This window comes from Trachurus japonicus, chromosome 24 (genome assembly GCF_045865225.1).
Source record: "Trachurus japonicus isolate A0001 chromosome 24, Traja_1.0".
Lineage (NCBI taxonomy): Eukaryota > Metazoa > Chordata > Actinopteri > Carangiformes > Carangidae > Trachurus > Trachurus japonicus.
The window spans coordinates 29,222,897-29,242,177 of record NC_140930.1 but is presented as its reverse complement, the minus strand read 5'-3'; the positions used below and the strand labels follow the sequence as shown (position 1 = coordinate 29,242,177).

At 41.2% G+C, this 19,281-nt stretch overlaps 2 protein-coding genes across 4 annotated transcripts; one reads left to right on the top strand and one right to left on the bottom strand.

Moving 5' to 3' along the window:
- Positions 1-828: 828 nt before the first annotated feature.
- On the bottom strand, positions 829-8,699 carry pla2g7 (phospholipase A2, group VII (platelet-activating factor acetylhydrolase, plasma)). 2 transcript variants are annotated; one of them, XM_085771524.1, is made up of 11 exons: positions 8,442-8,699; positions 7,656-7,783; positions 6,631-6,781; positions 6,080-6,173; positions 5,926-5,994; positions 4,423-4,594; positions 3,957-4,070; positions 2,461-2,552; positions 2,093-2,263; positions 1,842-1,990; positions 829-1,701 (listed from the first exon to the last, which is right to left on the bottom strand). In XM_085771524.1, exons 2-11 carry the CDS (start codon positions 7,749-7,751, stop codon positions 1,601-1,603), a joined length of 1,209 nt encoding a protein of 402 aa, XP_085627650.1. In that variant the 5' UTR covers positions 7,752-7,783; positions 8,442-8,699; the 3' UTR covers positions 829-1,600. The 2 variants fall into 2 exon arrangements, with proteins under 2 accessions (XP_085627650.1, XP_085627649.1); XM_085771523.1 differs by having other exon boundaries at positions 8,274-8,586.
- Positions 8,481-18,841, top strand: ints9 (integrator complex subunit 9). Of its 2 annotated transcripts, none has more exons than XM_085771522.1 (17): positions 8,481-8,501; positions 9,606-9,733; positions 9,866-9,926; positions 10,092-10,154; positions 10,391-10,530; positions 10,684-10,770; positions 11,034-11,154; positions 11,426-11,560; positions 12,066-12,177; positions 12,382-12,562; positions 12,879-12,939; positions 14,602-14,773; positions 14,895-15,019; positions 16,851-17,018; positions 17,316-17,414; positions 17,518-17,655; positions 18,468-18,841. In XM_085771522.1, exons 2-17 carry the CDS (start codon positions 9,669-9,671, stop codon positions 18,642-18,644), a joined length of 1,905 nt encoding a protein of 634 aa, XP_085627648.1. In that variant the 5' UTR covers positions 8,481-8,501; positions 9,606-9,668; the 3' UTR covers positions 18,645-18,841. The 2 variants fall into 2 exon arrangements, with proteins under 2 accessions (XP_085627648.1, XP_085627647.1); XM_085771521.1 differs by lacking the exon at positions 8,481-8,501 and adding an exon at positions 9,115-9,200.
- The last annotated feature ends 440 nt before the right edge of the window (positions 18,842-19,281 follow it).

The window sequence follows — 19,281 nt, the reverse complement described above, 5'->3', positions numbered from 1 at the left end:
TAAAAAATCTTAGTGTAGTTTTACATCTCTCTCAGGCAGGTATTGACATGGAAGCTTAATATAGGCCTGATTACCACTAAAAACTAAGGACTTGTCATGTAGGTGTGAGCACTTTGAGGCTTTAATATTAGTCTTAGACCATTTTCCAAGCTTCAGGCCTTTAGACTTAAAGCGATAGTTCAACATTTTGGCAAATTGGCCCATTGCCATAATCCCTATAGTTTTAGGAGTAGGTTCGTTACCTTTGTTGGTGCAAGCTGTTTTTTAGAACGGAGGAGCAGAGCGGTGAGCTGCTCAGAGCTAGGCTACGGAGGCTCATGGAATTTCTTGGTTTCCCTCATCAAACTCATCAAATACACAATCCAACAACTCCAAAACACTCTGGTGGACAAGTTGTGACCTGCACATTCACCACACTATGAGGTAATAACAGAACGTTACCAGACAGAGTTGTTTTCGAGGTAAATACAGAGACTGCTTGCTGAAAAACTGTCCTTGAACGCAACGCGTATCAGAGGTTTTGCATGATTTTACCTCTACAACGGCAGATCACAACTTGTCCACCAGAGCGTTTTGGAGTTGTTGGATTGTGTATTTGATGAGTTTGATGAGGGAAACCAAGAAATCCCATGAGCCTCCGTAGCGTAGCTCTGAGCAGCTCACGGCTCTGCTCCGCCGTTCTAAAAATAGCTTGCACCGACAATTAAAGGTAACGAACTTACTGCTATGACTATAGGGATTATGGCAATGGGCCAATTTGCCAAAATGTTTAACTATCCCTTTAACAGTTCATCAGACTTACAAGACTGAACCACTTGGATCACAAAGGGTTTTTGTAAACAAACCAGATTTATTGAATTTATGTTGTGTACAAATGCAGATAGCAGACAGTATGTGTATAAAAGTAGAAGGCTGTTACCCAGGATGAACAGTACTATGAGTTCAGGCACATGTTCTCTTCATTGCAGCCTTTTAGTGTTTCTGATGATTTGTAATGATGTACTTGTAGCTGTCGTTTGTTGGATCAGGATGGATAGATTTAGTTTTTTCTACACTATTAAGTTTGGATAGATTATCTAAGATCATATGAGCTGTCAATCTTATATTTTTTTTTAATTTGTGCCCATCCCACACGACTCATCACATAACACTGCAATCATAGAGTAGCTTGTCTCTGCTGAAAGGTCCCAATATCTACAGAGACTTACAGTATTTTCATAGAATAACATTTCTCATTTGGCTTTATGTACACTCAAAGATTAAAATCATTTCTCTAAGAAATTTGCTGGTAATCATGAAGATTTCACCAACAGTGAAAAGAAGTGTTGAGCTGCTCATGTGCAACATTCAGCCTCAAGAAACAAACACTGCTAAACAGAGTGTTTGACCTGTCCAGATAAACAAATCTTTCCTGCTGATGAGGTAGAGATCGGCTTTCCTCCCCATTAATACTCCAAAATGTTTGTTTTCCTCAGTCCATTTTGAAATAAAAGGTGCGAAATGCCAATTAGGCCTGGCATTTTGGTACCGTTAACACTGGCTACCACACGCGAGGTGAGGTGGTTCAGCTGATCCAGGTAAAGCCAGGTTCTTCTGCAGTTCAGATAGCAGACTGAAGCACAGTGATGTTAGTTCCTGGGATAAGGTTCTCATCCGCCCCGTCGATCAGAGGGTCCCACTGGTTAAAGTTCTTGTCCAGACCTGAAAGGTTCAAGATTCAACATTTTCAGCTTAATTCACAATTTCAGGGAATCACAAAACAGATTTAGATCTAAGTGATTCAGACTGAACCTGACTCTAGAAGTAATCGGTAAAGATTATGAACTTGTGATCCGTCTCACCAAGGTGGCGCTGCAGAAAGGCTAGTGTTGCTTTGTTGGACAGGTCTATGGCGATCTCGGGGTCGATCTCTCCTTTCAGCTTCATCAGTTTACCAATCCAGTTACCCGTCAGGAAGGTGAAGTCTGGGAAACTCTGGTGGACTGTACCTCTGAAGGAAACATCCCATCATATCACCATGAAGAAAGAGAAAAGAAAAACGCAACCACAACTCTTGACGCTCCTCAACCAGCTTCAGCTGCGCCAGGCCTACCTGATGGTGATCATCTTCCTGGGTATGACGGCCGAGTCCAGCTTGTTCATGCGGCTGATGTTCCCTGCCCACTGGAACTTCTCTGAGTTGATGAAGAAGATCGGCTGCTTCACTCGAGGAAAGATCTCGTCGTCTATCGGAAACATCCAGGCGTCCAGCGCTACGCCACACCTGTGTCCAGAGACATACGGGGAGGACGCTTATCACTTCAATATCCAGACCTAAGATTGATGATGCTTCAAGTCATATGATACAAGAATTGGTGCTGGCACTAAAACAACTTTTCTGTGTCAAAATAATTCTGTTGTATCATATCACTGCTACTCCATGATGGTGGAGACCCGGAAGCACTGTGTAAATCCACCTACTTGAAATTAACCTCTTTGCAGAGAGCTTCAATCACCGTCGCTCCACCAAAGGAATGTCCCATCGCTGCGACCCTGCACAGATCCATGGAGTTCTGTCAGCCAACAGAGGAGAGCAGCTGCAATTAGTTCAATATAACAGTCACCGCACTGTCTGGTCACGTGCTATATTTTCCCTGTAGTCAACGGATTTATTGGAAAGATGAAAAACCAACAAATCTGCATACTATGTGTCTCCCAACACCTGGTATATTCACTCCTGGTTCCAGCTGCTCTATAACAGAAGGAACTTATTGTTCATTGTTGGGTTTTGGTCTCTCCATATTTGTTAAAAGAAACAAAAACATAAAAAACTGTCCACTCCAGGCCACACCTCACTGTAATTATAAACATCTGACCAGGACGCGTCACCACATCAAGTAGCAGCACCTTAATGAGACAAAACTACAGCTACGTCTTCTACTGCAGGCTCGTATGTCAATTCTTTAGGCTGCTGTGAAAGGACCGATGTGGCGTCCTGAGTGAGAGACTTCTCTGATGTCATGGCAACAGACTGCTGCTGTCCAAAGTAGTGACCATTGTGTGGTTTTTTTCAAAGCTCTCTTCCAGGGGAAACTTCACAATGAAGAAGCCAGGCAACAAAAATATATTGCTTGAAGTTTTCCTGTCTTGATCCTACTAATATCTGGTTATAAGGTCAGAAACTGATTTTTCTTCCATTCCTGTTTTCAAGTTTCTCATAAATAAAAAGGCAACATTTCACATCAGATTGAGTTTTCAGTTTCTTTTGTGTGAATTTTTGGAGACTTGGCAAAAGAGAACAGCAGAGCAACCATGCACACCTTTTAAAAAATATTTCTAGTACCAATTCTAGTTTTTTCAAGTAATTAAAGCAGAAGTAAGTGGTCCGGTCGTTTTCGCTAATGCTGCGTTCCAGGCAGGCTTTTGAAATCGTAAATTACAGCTTCAAGTCACAACTTACGACTTTGTAGCGTTCCAGGCAACCCACTCGTGTTTTTCCGACCTGTTTTACCGGTGAAAGTCACTATAACGGCCACTCGTAACTTCCGACCGGTGAACTCGTACCAGATCGAACTGGTACCACTTCACAGGTCGGAAAAATACGAGTTTCCTTGAACGCACCATAACAGTCCTCGTCGCTACGTCGCCACATTCACTGCGTCCCTTGGCTGCACACACAGCCCTGCATGCCGTTCTCTCTCCTCATTGGATAAAAACTGTAGGATACGATAAATGTTTTCTCCTGGGCTCAGAGCAGAGCAGAGGGACTGACAGACCCGTGTTTCAGTCCAAACACTCTATGTAAGTGATTGCTGTCGGAAGATATAACTATTTAAGACTTATATTAACACAAATATATCACTTACTTCTGCTTTAGTTTCTTTCCCCATTATTTGTTCCTTGTCCTGCTCATGCCAGTACTTCCTGTTGATAACACTGAGATTTCCACATTCCCTGGTGTTGTCTGCAGAGCTTACCTCCAGCGTTCCCCAGTCAAACTGCGTTTGCAAAACATTTTGCACTTGTATCCCTGAGTTGATTTTGGTGAGATTCTCCAGAGCCAGGATGCATTCATCTGCCCTCTGTTTCACCTGTGATGAGGAAGATTCATACACTTGAGGAGAAGAGGACGCACTGAATGTCACCAAATTGACTCAGTCAGCGGTGTCAAAATTCAACATAAGGTTTTTCAAAACGGTAAAGACATGTGGATTAGATCAGATTAGTAGAATATGAAATGAGACAGAGATCAGATGAAGTTTTAGAAAACAGGCTGAACAAATAAGGATGTGGTTTGATTGTGTCAGCATGTGTGTGACTGAGTGTAAAGATAAAATGTTGTGCAACTCAATTCTAAACTGAAAAGAGGAATCATTTCTCCATCCTCATCTTTATACAGTGACTCTAGCAGGTACCTGGATTAACTTTTAAACTGTTCTTTACCTGTTTATTTCTGAGGGGGAATTCACTCTCTCCGTGCTGCAGAGCCCTGTAGTACATCCACTCCTTCACCAGGTTACCTTGGGCTGCAGCTGATGTTTTAGCCACATTCTCATTTGCCTTCTCGGAGTCTGTCTTCTCACGGAAATAAAACGTTGCCGAGGCCGACTGGTCTCTGCATTACCACAGAAAAGACAATGTAGGAAGTTTAAACGATGCAAAAGCAAAGAAACAAACAAAAGAGACAAACGTAGTACTGATGTGAACATTTGGAGATGTAAATTGAGCTGTTTTTAAAAAAAAAAAATCCAGCAGAAACATTATAAATTCTCTGCCTCTGGCTTCTCAAATCTAACGATGTGTCTTTACTGTAATCAACTGAATATCTTTTTTTTTCTTCTGTTAGTGACTTAAAAACAAGCAAACTACAAACATCAGTTTGACTGTGACACCTACACCTATTTCCACATTTGGTAGATGAAATGATAAATCAAGAGAATAATCTGTAGATATTGGTTCTGAAAATAATCAGTGGTAGCACCCTGAGAGGTTGACACCGCTTCCTTTATGGTCACAGGAAATATTGAGGTTTCTAGTTGCAAATGAAACGAGAGAAACGCCTGCATGACATTAATCTGATCTCCTCTCTCACACAAACACATACACACAAGCAGTGTGTGGTTTAGTGGCCAACTTTGTTCAGCTCTTGTTCTGACTTGCTGCCAAGGCAAAATAAACATGGCGTCAAAAAAAGTTTTTTTTTTCTTTACGTCTGTGGTCATTGACTAATCAAACTGATGTGGCGCTGTGACAAAGCAGCGGCGGCTGAGCAACTGGACTCACCTCTGGCCATCGCTGCCAGACATGTGGGAACAAAGCGTGTCTCATGTCCCAGCTACAAACCAGCCACATGCTTTTCTCTCTAACTGTAGCCACTAAAATTCTGTGAAATGTCGCCTCAATCAACATGAGTGACACACACTAACTGTGCCATTATGTTCATCTCCATATGGTCCCCTTGTCTCTATACTAAAAAGAAATGTGATGACCTGGTTCGTACCATTGTCTGAGCACCCTTTCCACTCCTACTCACACAGATAAACAGAGGAGACTGACCTCTGTTATTGTTGGCTTGGCCAACATCCAACTACAATTTCCTCCAAATGGACACATGGCCTAGTCTTAGTTCTTTCACTTTGCATATTGTCAGTCCAAGTATCAATACAGTTCAAATACCTCATGTTTCTATAGTATGGAGTCAGTTCTATAAGAAGCTATTTTTATTAACAGTAAATAAGTCCTGACATCAATCCAGAACACTGCACTTTACTGCAACTGAGCTTTTTTCCCCCAAGTTTATCAATTAATTAATGTGTATTTTATATTATAGTGTTTTGCTTTTATGTCTTGCTGCAAAACGAAGAGAAATAAAAATGAATTGAATTAAACGATAATGAAGAAACACACCAACTAAAATCATCTTTGAATTAAATCTTATTCAGTTACCTGTGTTCCACGGACGCCACAATGAAACCCTGCGAGGCCAGTTCTGCACATATAGCTGAATATAAAGTCCTGAGAAACAGACATGTGAGTTACACCTTACACAGGACTTTCTGAATCAAATAAATTAGCAGCATCAAAAACACATGGCATTTACCTAAAGGCTCCCAGGCCATGAGAGAAGATAACTACAGGACATTTTCCATTTGATCTGAACGGAGCATCGAGGTATGCTGGGATCTTAAAGGACCCTGAAATACACAGATGATAGGACATGAGCTGAAAGAACAACAGCTTAACTTTTGTACACTGCCAAACTGAAAAAGGTTATTCATAATAATACTAATAACATTATTTCTTCTGTCATTGTTGTTGCTTATCAATGCAGGTAAAAGTGATTTGATCATCCTAGATTATTATGGTAACAATAACACAACATTGGCTGAAATGATAAATACCGTAATAATAAAAAAAAAAGCAGAAAAAAATGCATTTTAAAATGATTTTCACAGTATAAACAAATGAATCAAGTGGTTGTTTGTACAATTCTGCTGCAGTATAATCTGGAATATTCTGATCAGGCTATAATTTGTCATAAAACATGTCAAAAAAAGTATAGTATGGAGAGAGCTGTTTAAACAGCAGACACTTGTGTGAAATGCATTTGAAATATATGTTGTTAATGGTTATTAACGGAGGGTAAATTACCGAAGAGGTAGTCAAAAATCCTTTCACTGAGAGTCCTGTTGATTTTCATGAAATCCGCTAGACCGTTAAAATACTCCCTGCATGGCACCCAGTCTGGCTTGTCTGCTTTTTCAGTCTCTTGACAGGGATAGTAGAGGCGGAAGAAGTTGCCCTGTTGACAACACAGACATGCAAGGTCACACGATTAGGCAACATCACCAATATCTTGCTCATAAAACAAGGAAATGCAGTTGTCATGCTCAACTTTGCCACTCCTCACAGGGCTGATCATAAAACAATGACCCGTGAGTATCACATAAGAACAGGTTTATTAACAGGTTTATTTCATCACTGCAGACTGCACTAGGGATGTCACCATTACTTGTTTTCACAATTAACCGCGGTATTAAACGCCACAATTAATTAACCGTAAAGATTCCTAAATACCGTCACTTTCCAAAATAGATTATGTTGGAACCATATCAGCAGATGGGCTCCAAAGTAAAGGTAAATGCACAGATACTGGGCTATTTACGTAACATTGAATTGGTAGAATAAAAAATGATTAATTAACTTAAACATTTGGTATAGATGACAATTAATGACTTGAATATTTCAAACACTTACCCTGGGGGATTAATATTTGGTCCTATAATAATAGATCCTCCTAATATTTTGTAATGTAATTATATTTTGACTATATTCAGATTCAGATTCATGGTTTATTGTCACAGAGGGGAAATTCTATATTTGATTTTACATATTAATAGTGTTGTGAAATTGATAAATGCATAATAATCGTGATTATTTCTCTGACAATAATCGTACCAAGAAAATCTACAATCGTGACATCCCTAGACTGCACCCAAGCTGTGATAAATGACATTACAAAGACACACAGATGTCCTGTGCCTGGTCCAATCTCATAGAACAAAACATAACATTGCTCAGTTCCTCAAATACATCCAGCTTTTACAGGATGTGATCTCTGAATAATAAGAACACATACAAGCCATATGAAGAGATAAAAAGGGGTTAACCTCTACCTGTACCGTGTGGTCCATCATGAAGTCAGTGCAGCCGACAGGATGGGGGCCCTTGGCTGGAGGGATCCCCAGGTGATTACTGCAGGTGTTCCCCATGGTGAAGAAACTGAGCGTGCACCTCCTCTGCCCTGTCGGATAGAGATAACAAGCCTGTGAGGAAGTAGTAACCAAGTCCCGTGAAGGATGACAGTCATGATAAATAGAGACCGCATGACAGAGCAAAACAGTATGTGACACCCAGCTGCTTAATGCACAGATTAACCAATGACATTAAGCAGTCAATTTTAAATGTCAGCGAATGTGAACACAGCTTTTCCCCCCTCCTTCTCCTACATCATTAATGATCCTCTCTATATATGGCTCTGTCTGTGTGTGTAACATTCAGTTGTTCTCAAACAAACAATAATGACTCGGCTGTAATTCACATCAGCTGTCATAATCAGCTCTGCCTTCACCACATGTAGCTGAGTGCGTGACGACGAGGTTCACAACTTCAGTCAGCAAACATACTGTACGTGACCTTACAGTCATTACTACAAACTAGGGCTAAAGAAATTAATGTATTTGAGCTGTCATTAAAAGAAAGAAAGAAAAGAAAATAGCCTTTAAAAGCCCTACCTGTCCTGCCCCACTCGTAAATCCTCTTGACTGTTAACTGTACAAATCCTCCATGAGAAAACATCCACCTCTGTAGTTTCAAAAGGCAAGCTAACTGGGTTATCTTCTAGTTGGCTGTTGACCGCAAAAAACACCGTTTTAACTATGTAACAAAAGACAAAGGCCTACCGGAGACGCAGGAGTACGTTGACTGCCACTGTTACTACATCGGTTTCGCAATGTTAACACGTAACTCCTTCACTTTCTGGAGATGAACGCGCTGTTCACCGGGGAGTGGTTCAGAGGTCGGGACTGTTGGTGTTAGCTCCCTGCTGCTAGCGCACTGAGCGCAGGACTCAGGAGCAGCGCTCACCCAGAGTGGTGGGTAGGACGTGTTCAGTGACTGCACAGTCCTGTGTCTGGCTGTCCAAAAACGTCACCAAACTTAAACACACGTGTGTATATAAACTAACCGGCCGCCCAGCTAATGTTGGAGTTATAAGTACTTAGCGACAGACAGCGCCTCTCCACAGGTGCTGTGTGATCTGGTCCATAGATGTGTACCTATGGGTCTGGTCTACATACGGCTCTGGTTGGAGTCAGTGAACCTGGCAGACAGCCCTGCAGTCCGTGGCATGTGCATTTGTTTACGACAAATACCGTTAATCGATATTTTCTTGTGTATGGTGCTTTTTTCAGAGTTGTCATAAATAAACACATATGTGCAGTTCGTGGTCTGTTTAGTGTCTGTGGCCGTCAATGGCCACTGGCCAGTAGCCTCTGTGTTTGTTGTGTGTGAGGAGGAGCGGTTCTCCTCCAGCTCTGTAGGGGGCAGCACAGCGTTGAAGACACCGAGCGGAGACACAGTGCAGAAGGATGCAGTGCTGGAAAAGTCGATCTTAAACACATTTATTAGTCGTTATTTGTATATAAAAAAAAATGAAATTGGTGAGTAAACAACGCAACAGTAAAGATAATAATTAATGTTCCAGTTGCCAGACCAGTCACCGGTGAAAATAAAAGCATGTTATCAAGTCGTTCAAGGCACCTAGCTCTAGCTAAAGTTAACTGTCTCATTCACCGGAGCTAGCAAGGTAGCTAACAGCAAGGCTGTTTAGCTTGTTTAGCCTCTGTATGCAGTCTCAGGTGAAAGAAAGTGACTAGGTTAGTTGGTTTGTCTTGTAAAATTAAGTTGCAATTGCAAACCGACAGGCATGCACACAGTCCTTCCGCCGTACTTACTATAATATCGTGTTTATCCTCCTCCTGCTGTGTCTTTATTGTACTGGTCACACAGTCATAGATCCTTCCTTCGCTAAGTGTGTATCTGATGTTGTGTTGTCATTCTTGCAGTACTGTCTGTCTGGTCACCCCACATTGCCTTGCAATGTCCTCAAGTTTAAATCCACCACCATCATGCTGGACTGCGGGCTGGACACCACCTCTGTCCTCAACTTCTTGCCCCTTCCTCTAGTGCACAGGTGGGTCACAACTAGCACCAGTGATAGTATCTTTATTTATACATTTCAAGTGTGTTTCTGTCGTGATTTGTGTGTCATACACTTGGCATTGTTATGCAGAGTTATTATTTTTTATTGTTTTGCCCTTTTCAGCCCAAGACTCTCGAAGCTGCCAGGCTGGGTCTCCAAGGATGGATCAGTAAACTTGGAGAAGGTACAAGAAGCTGTTTGAAGTGATTTGAACAACTGAGAATCAAACTTATATCTGTTTATGAATCTATCTGATGTTTCTGTCCTTTTTATTGTATGTAATGTGTGAATGAATCCATTTTTGTCTCTGATGACAAAGAAAACAATCAAATTCTCTCCATCTCCACAGGAACTAAAGGAGTGTGCAGGCAGGGTGTTTGTGGACTCACAGCCCGAGTTCTGTCTCCCTGAGGTAGGAAACCCAGCTACCATATTTGCTGTACAGTATATTTTATGAAAATGAGTTCCCTTTGTGTCACTTGAGCCGTCTCTCAAAGGTAATAAATTAATGGCAGCAGGAAGTTACAGTGTAATGCTGGCACGACTTGGAGAGTGTACCAAGTACAATGAGTAACATTGTTCTCTATGATATTAATGACTATTATAGCTGAATCATAACCAAAAACGTATCATTTACATCACCCACAGAAAGAGCTGCTGGACCTGTCTACCATTGATGTCATCCTGATCTCCAACTACCACTGTATGATGGCCCTGCCCTACATCACAGAGCACACAGGCTTCACAGGGACGGTTTATGCCACAGAACCCACCCTGCAGATTGGCAGGTAAGAACCAATATGTTTCTGAACCACTGTGTTTTGGTTTTGAGTTTGAAGAATAATGCAAGTATTAATGTTAATATCATATCCTGAGGGAAGAATCAATAGCTGGGGTTTCAGGTGTTAAGGAAATACTGTTTGTCATTGTTTATTGCCCAGACTTCTGATGGAAGAGTTGGTGAACTTCATGGAGAGAGTTCCCAAACCCCAGTCTGCCACCTGCTGGAAAAACAAGGAAATACAAAGGTGGGTGTACAAATGAGGAATTTACTACTACTACTAATACTTATTAATATCTTTTACTTTAGAGTGAAAAAAATGGTATAAAAAAGAGTAATCTACTTTCTTTGGTTATTTTTCTGTGTTCTTATTGTTCAGCTTGTCTTTGTCTGATTATGATTTGTACATGGATTTGTTCTTTCTCTTTCATATCATTATTCTCTCATCAGCAAATACATTGAACTTAAAACTATGTATTACTAATAAAAAAAATGATGTTGTTGCATCAGGATGCTTCCAGGCCCGCTGAAAGAAGCAGTGGAGGTGTGGACGTGGAAAAGATGCTACAGTATGCAGGAGGTGAACTCAGCCCTCAGCAAAGTGCAACTTGTCGGTTATTCACAGAAAGTGGTGAGAACTTATTTTGTCCTACACATGCTGTACAGGCAAACATGGCCTATGATATTGGTCATCTCCGTGTTTGAATTTAATTAAACAATTGCAGTTACAGTCATAGTTTTTGCATTTCATTTTTATTGAGAAGAACATATAAATGATGATGTTAATTTCCTTGGCTCTTGGTCCAAACTCTTTTCTTGTTCTTTAAGTGCGTATGCTACAAAATAGCTGTATATGAGTCGTTTCTGTATTCCTATATGTTTGCTTTCCTTCTTTCCTTCAGGAGTTGTTTGGAGCTGTACAGATCTCCCCCTTAAGTTCTGGCTACTCGTTGGGCAGCTCGAACTGGATCATTCAGTCTCATCACGAGAAAGTGTCCTATGTGTCGGGTTCATCGCTGCTCACCACACACCCACAGGTACTGTAGGTCCACAGGCCTGTCGAGAGATGAACTTACACAAACCTGTAGTGGTTAGGAATGTTTAACTTGACTCATATTGATCCAGTGAGATGTTTGTGAACTTCAACAAAACAGTCATACCAGATCTGTAAGTCATCCCTGGAGACAAAAATCTCTAATTTTTTCAGTTTTTAATCATCAGCTTTTGTTGTTTGTAATTATTTTATGAACTCACTCTGTGCTTATCATCATGGGGATTGATGGTCTCCCGTTAAATTTACAAAGCAGTGCAATAATTGAACAAATGTTAAATAAATAACTGTATTATTGTTTCAATAATCATATCGGGCTGGATCTGAACTCATTCATCACTACTACATCTAGAAGATCTTTTGTAGGACTGACTGAACTTTCTCTCCATCAGAAAGCTGAGAGGGACTGAGGCGACATGTTTCTTTTTGATGACACTTGAACTGAATTGTTTCCACAAAGCTCTTCCTCTCCTCTTCTTGTCTTCTTGCAGCCGATGGACCAAAGCTCCCTGAAGAACAGCGACGTTCTGATTCTAACAGGTCTCACCCAGATGCCCACCGCCAACCCAGACGGCATGCTGGGAGAATTTTGCAGTAACCTGGGTAGGTTCACACACACTGGATAGATTCAGTCAGTTTGCTGAGAGGATACAGGTCACATCGTTAACTGTCTGCTTTGATATGGAGGTACAACTCTGTCTGTGAAAGTATTAAAATATTCCTTGAACACGGTTGAACTGATTGAGAATTAGCAGTGTGTCTGGTCATAATTCATTGTTAATACGTAATGTTTGTCTCTGTCTGTAGCCATGACCATTCGTGCTGGAGGCAACGTGCTGGTGCCGTGCTACTCGTCTGGAGTGATATACGACCTGCTGGAGTGTCTGTATCAGTTCATAGAGAGCGCCAGCCTGGGGACCACGCCCTTCTACTTCATCTCACCCGTCGCCAACAGCTCGCTGGAGTTCTCGCAGATCTTTGCCGAGTGGTGAGCACACTGATGATGGAGCCCAGAGTGAAACAAATCAAACCTACACTACATATTTACAGCAACAAAACGTATTTGGCTGATGTAGTGTTTGCAGCATTTTTTAGTTTCTGTTATGTTACATGTTATATTTAACCAAACCCTACATTTTTACATGGGTGCTCATTAGATTTATTTTCCTTTCTCTGAAGCTTTTTGCAGATAAGGATCATATGATGGAATATTTCATCTAAACCACCTTACTGTCAACAAACACCACAATGTAATTCTGGGATGTTTTATTAAGGTTCAGATTTTTTTTTAAAAATATTTCCAGGCTTTGTCACAACAAGCAGACCAAGGTGTATCTTCCAGAGCCTCCGTTCCCTCACGCAGAGGTGAGTCCTGCTGTCGTCTCTCCCGTCTGTGGAGAACAGCGCTGCATTTCAGACATGATGGGATTTGAAAAGCCTGATTGTGAGCTTGAAAGAGAGATAGTTTAGTTCAGAGAAGTTTTCTCAAATCATAGGCAGCTATCTAACAGTAGAAAAATATTATGATGTTACACACAAAGACTCCACATTTGCTACGTCATGTTTCACATCTTCTGCAAAGAAAAAACTTGTGGAAGCCACCTTTATGTCTGTAATTGATTATGGTGATATACTGCATGCAGCTTCATCCACTCTAAGGAGCCTTGGTCAGTGTTATCATGCTTCTCTACGTTTCATTTGTATGGCAAAATCTCTCACTCATCACTGCATTCTTTAGATTTAGTTGACTGAATATCACTAACTATTTGTATCTGGTACATATTCATCTACAAAGCTTTGTTGGGTAAATTACAGACAGACCTTGGCAAAACATAATTCTCCTACTATGTGCCATCGTCATCATGGAATAATCTCCAAAAAGAACTAAAAACATTTATATCCATTAATGTTTGAAGAGTATAAGGAATGCAGTTAGGGAGGGATGTCATTGTTCCTCTGGAGTGGCCGCTATATTTAAGTAGCTGACATTTAGTTTGACTGTTTATTGTGTATCTTGTATATGCTGATTACATATGGCCGGGTCTCCTTTACAAAAGAGATTTCTGATCTCAGTGGGACTTCCTGGTTAAATAAAGGTAAATGAGAATAATAATGTCAAATTCCAGGCAACATCAGCAATACAATGACACCAAGTGAACTAGGCATGAACTGTCATAATAGTAGCTGAACAATGTCTGACAATGCAAGGGTTGTTCTGGCCCAACTCACTAAAGAGTTAGTGAGATTCAGGAAAACAATAAGACCACTGCAGTGAGGAAAAGTCCCCTTCATTCTAACAATGAACAAAACACTTTCTGCTGACACTGTTGGTGTGCACAGCAACAGGAAATGCCTGTAGTGATTTTGGACTATAACTAGAGACTGAACACCTACTTTTGGGGGGTTAGAGGGCGTCCCAAATAAATAAATGAAAGCTCTGGAAAAAATTAAGAGACCACTTCAAAATGATCAGTTCCTCTGGTTTTATTATTCATAGGTATGTGTTTGAGTAAAATGAACAATTTTGTTCATTCTATAACCTACTGACAAAATTTCTCCCAAATTGGAAATAAAAATAGCATTTATTTGCAGAAAATGGCAACAGGTCAAAATAACAAAAAAATTCTGGTGTTTTCAGACCTTGTATAATGCAAAGAAAACAAGTTCATAATTATTTTAAAACAACACAACACTACTTTTTAAACTTAGGAAGAGTTTAGAAATCAAAATTGGTGGAATAATCCCAATTTTTAATTGCAGCAGTGTTTTTTAAAATTTATTTCTAATCTTTCTTCCTCATTAAATCTGATTTGGTTCAGGTGAAGTAGAGTGAGGTGTGCTTGTGTTGGAGTTCAATAGACACTGGAATCCATGGCTGCCATACATGTAGAGTAGCTGATTTATTAAGAACATTTTGGAGTGGTCTCTTTATTTTTTCCAGAGCTGTATATACATCAGTTATGTTTGCTGGACCTAAATCCCTGTTTCTTCTAAATTCACCAATTTTCTGTGTTGTTGATGTTTCAGCTGATTCAGACCAACAAGCTGAAGCACTACCCCAGTATCCACGGAGACTTCAGCAGCGAGTTCCGTCAGCCGTGCGTGGTTTTCACCGGTCATCCCTCTCTGCGCTTCGGGGACGTCGTCCACTTCATGGAGCTGTGGGGAAAATCAAGCCTCAACACCATCATCTTTACTGGTAATTACACCTGCCTGACAAACACTGCTCTGTCATCACCTGAGCGTGAATGAAAAGACATCAACAGAAAGCAGACGCGTTCATTTTAAAAGCCTTTGTGACTTTTCCCTCTCGTAACCAGAGCCTGACTTCTCCTACCTCGACGCCCTGGCTCCGTACCAGCCGCTGGCTATGAAGTGTGTTTACTGTCCCATTGACACACGGCTCAACTTCCACCAAGTGTCAAAGCTGCTCAAGGAAGTCCAGGTACGTTGTGAGCACCCAACTGTCATCCTACCATCCCATTTACAAATATATTTATGTACTTGTAGCCTTTACTCTCCACGGATCACAGGGTTATATAAAAAAATAAGCAGATAAGCACAGAAATATACAGTACAGTTAAATGGTAAGTGGATTACAGCAACATGAAGGTTTATAGAGGGATACTTCTTTGAAAAATGAGCTCAATAGAGAATAATGACAGGAAAATCATTGTGATTGTGTAGTGGAGTAATGGCTGCCCTCATGGGTTGTTTTTACGCACAACAGTGCAAAAGGGAGAATGGTGTAACAAGCAAATAATGACCGGAGTCTGAAGCAGTCCTGTGGGATAAACAAGGGGGAACAGAAACGATTTACAAGCTAACAGGCAAGTTAGAAACAAAACAACAGAACACTATTAGATCAGCGTTAAGGGCAGAGCACAGGAGAATAACACAGCAGTGCTGGTCTGCTGTGGTAGCAAATAGACAGATCCAATTAATGCAGGGGTCACAGAGAATGCAAGAGCAGCTCAGTATCATTTAGAAAATCCTTCATTACTGAGTCAGTCTCATTCATTTTCTTTAGCCTGAAAACAAAAAAACAACCAGACTATCAGTTTAAAATTCAAAGGATCAAATGAGTAATTAATTTCCACACAGAAACTCATTAACATTCATAATGGAAGCAGTGTGATGAGTTCCTGAACAAATCAATTAATGGAACTTAATTGGTAAACAACAAAATCCATCAGCTCTTCTAGTGACAGCAGACGCTGGATTCTTGTGACAGGTTTTTGTCAGGATTTGATTTATTTAGTGAAGTCTGGTATGAAGAACAGGGGGGAAGCATGGTCTGAAAACAAACACTGTTTAATCATCTCTGCAACAGCTCTGTGTGCACTGATGTTGTGGAGATCAGTTGAGCTCTAATAATTAATGACATGAAAATCAGGATGAGAGAACACTGGTAAAAACACTTCCTGGTGAATGCCTACCTCATATATTTGTGAGAGCTGATGTTGGCATGTTCATGTCTCACGTTTTCATTTTAAAACAAGTAGACCTGTCACAATTATTACATAATTGCCTGATCATTTGAGCTGACCGCAACTAATTTGCTTAATCGTTAAAATCGTTTCCATTCATCTGTATAAAAACAGCTGGATGAAGCTAATAGAAAAATCATATTTCCATCACTAGTTCCTCATAGTTTTCCATCTTGAGGTTTGACTGGTCCACAACTACTCAAACCTCTTCCCCACGTTGCACCCCCTTCCTCTGCTATGGCGTAATTGCACATGAGTGGAGTACCACTGCGCCTCTATCTTGAGGAACTCAATCTCTAATATTCAATGACCTCATTTTAATGAGCGTCTATCATGGATTTAATTGCAAACAGAAATGCAGTTTTCATTTATATGTTCCAATATTTAAAGCTGATAAATGACTCTTCTTCTACTTAAGGTGTATGTCTATTTTTATTATTACTATTTAGTGGCATGAAATGATCAGAAAAGACAATTGAACTGAAATTTCATGGTTGTGACAAACTTAAAAATCATGTTTTTGCCTTGTTTTGACTAAATTCTGAATTAACAAATCACGTTAATCCTAAAAAGCCTGGATTATCTAAACCACTGTAGTACAAGCTTAGTAAAAACCAGACTCAATTTAAAACTGATGCAACAAATCTGAGCATGACACTGTTAAGATGGCGGGAGGACCTGTGCGGCTGTCTTGAAATTCATGTAAAAGTTACTTCAGTTCTTAAACCTTTAAGGCGCTTTCAGTGAAACTAACAGGAGCTGATCCCTGTCCCCCCTCCCCCACAGCCCCTCCATGTGGTGTGTCCGGAGCAGTACACCCAGCCCCCCCTCACCCAGTCCCACCGCTCTGACCTGATGCTGGAGCTGCAGCCCCCTCCCATGCCCTACAGACGCTGCTCTGTACTCAACCTGCCCTTCAGACGTCGCTACGAACGTGTCTACATTCTGCCCGAGGTGAGTCACATCACAGCGACGGCTCCCAGGACTTGATTCTTCTTTAACTTGTCCGCTTAAAAGGCTTTTAATGGAGTCAGGTGTCAGCAGTGAATAAAAGATTAAACCAGCACTTTTGCGACACAGATGGCGAGTTCATATTTGAAATTCTCCCTAGTTTGCAGGAAACAATGACACGTTGGCAGAAAAGCTGTCTGAAACAAAGATTGAAATGCATTATGGAAATAAATCCAGCTCCTGTCAGACAGCAGGTGGCCAATTTTCATGTCTTCAAAGTGTGATTCTCCTTTTTCCTAGCTGGCTAACTCCCTGGTGCCCTCTGAGATTAAACCCGGCGTCTCCGTGGCAACCGTGTCTGCGGTGCTACACTCCAAGGACAACAAGCACACACTTCAGGTGAGTCTGAGTGTGTGCCACGAAATATCCATTTGAATGATTCACTACGCTGTGTGATCCCTCTCAGGTTCACTGACATTTTTCTTTCTTGTCGCGTTGCCAGTCGGTGCCCAAACCCCCTCCAGCGCCCCCCAGCAAGAAGAGGAAGAGAGTGGTGGAGGAGGCCCCGGTGGTGCTGGCCCCTAAACCCCTGCTGAGCGGAGCTGTGCCCCTGGAAGCTTTCCTGTCCACATTACAAAAGGTTTGAAAACTGCAGGCATCACTGGCAACCTCAAGAATCTGTTTCTCTGGCTGCATCAACACTGTTTCTGTTTAAAGGGATAGTTCAACATTTTGGCAAATTGGCCCATTGCTATAATCGCTATAGTCATAGCAATAGGTTCGTTACCTTTAATTGTCGGTGTAAGCTATTTTTAGAACGGCGGAGCGGCAGGCTGCTCAGAGCGACGCTACAGAGGCTAATGGGATTTTTTGGTTTTCCTCATCAAATTCACCAAATACAAAATCCAATAACTCCAAAATGCTCTGGTGGACAAGTTGTGACCTGCACATTCACCACGCTACGAGATAATATGGAATGTTACGAAACTGAGCTGTTTTTAAGGCAAATGCAGAGTCTGCTTGCTGAAAAACTGACCCTGAAGGCAACACGCATTAGCGGTTTTGCATGAATTTACCTCTAAAACAACTCTGTCTGGTAACGTTCCATTATTATCTCATAGCGTGATGAATGTGCAGGTCATAACTTGTCCACCAGAGCGTTTTGGAGTTGTTGGATTGTGTATTTGATGAGTTTGATGAGGGAACCAAGAAATTCCATTAGCCACCGTAGCGTAGCTCTGAGCAGCTCACGGCTCTGCTCCACCGTTCTAAAAATAGCTTACACCGAACCTACTGCTATGACTATAGCGATTACCGGTATGGCAATGGGCCAATTTGCCAAAATGATGAACTATCCCTTTAAGAAATAATAAAAAAACACACATGAAAATTAATGTATACATACCTGACCATTGCCTAAAATAATAGTAGTGTTTATCTTGTGGTTGGCAGCATGGAATCACAGAGGTAAAAGTGGAGGAGACGGCAGACGGACACATCCTGCACCTGCAGGCAGAGGACACACTGATCCAGCTGGAGGAGGACGGGACGCACATCGTCTGCGACAACAACGAGCCCCTGCGCACCACACTGAGAGACCTGGTGCTCCGCTTCCTGCAGAAGCTCTGACCCGAGCCTTCCTCATCACCTTCCTCTGGTTTGTTTTTAACAGTGTCCCTGCTTTACCGGACAGTGACGGGACACATCATGAGAGAGGACGGTAAAGAGCTGTGAGCTCAGCTGTCCATGAACACTGTAACATTTACAATAGTCCATTGTAAAGGTCAGTTATATTTTGTAAAATAGTATTTTGTATTAAAAGATTTACTAAACATCTTCTTGGTGAGGTTTTCTTCACACCTACCTCATCACCAAGGAAACTGAAATGTTTTAAAAATATGCAGACATAATCAGTCATGAGATTTTTCAAAAGAGGAAGTGAGAAGAAACACAGCAGAGCCACATGCTTTGTTCTATTGAATTAAATGCCTTTTATTTTTCCCATAATGCAACTGCAGCTGTATCTGAATGATCATTTCTCAGAGCCGTCACAGAGACATGTCCACCTGTCACAGCAGGGACAATACAGGTGTAAGTGATTAAATGAAAGATGGACTTACTGAGAGAGACACACTTCCAAGTTCCATGTTTACTTCAGGTCTGCTAACTGCTAACTGTCTCTGTTTGAATACAGTCGTATTAATATTATTAATAACATCTGTGCTCTTCATCATCATGCCAAATCAAGCTGTCTGGTATGAAACCA

What these genes read in the sequence shown, in the direction of transcription:
- pla2g7 (XM_085771523.1), bottom strand. Translation starts at nt 8,337, where the DNA reads ATGTTTTCTCATGGAGGATTTGTACAGTTAACAGTCAAGAGGATTTAC. An exon ending in TTACGAGTGGGGCAGGACAG is followed by an intron (nt 7,784 to 8,273) that starts GTAGGGCTTTTA and finishes TCTATCCGACAG; the next exon opens with GGCAGAGGAGGTGCACGCTC. An exon ending in TGCAAAGAGGTTAATTTCAA is followed by an intron (nt 2,264 to 2,460) that starts GTAGGTGGATTT and finishes CTCTGGACACAG; the next exon opens with GTGTGGCGTAGCGCTGGACG.
- ints9 (XM_085771521.1), top strand. An exon ending in GATCAGTAAACTTGGAGAAG is followed by an intron (nt 9,927 to 10,091) that starts GTACAAGAAGCT and finishes CCATCTCCACAG; the next exon opens with GAACTAAAGGAGTGTGCAGG. An exon ending in CAACACCATCATCTTTACTG is followed by an intron (nt 14,774 to 14,894) that starts GTAATTACACCT and finishes TCTCGTAACCAG; the next exon opens with AGCCTGACTTCTCCTACCTC.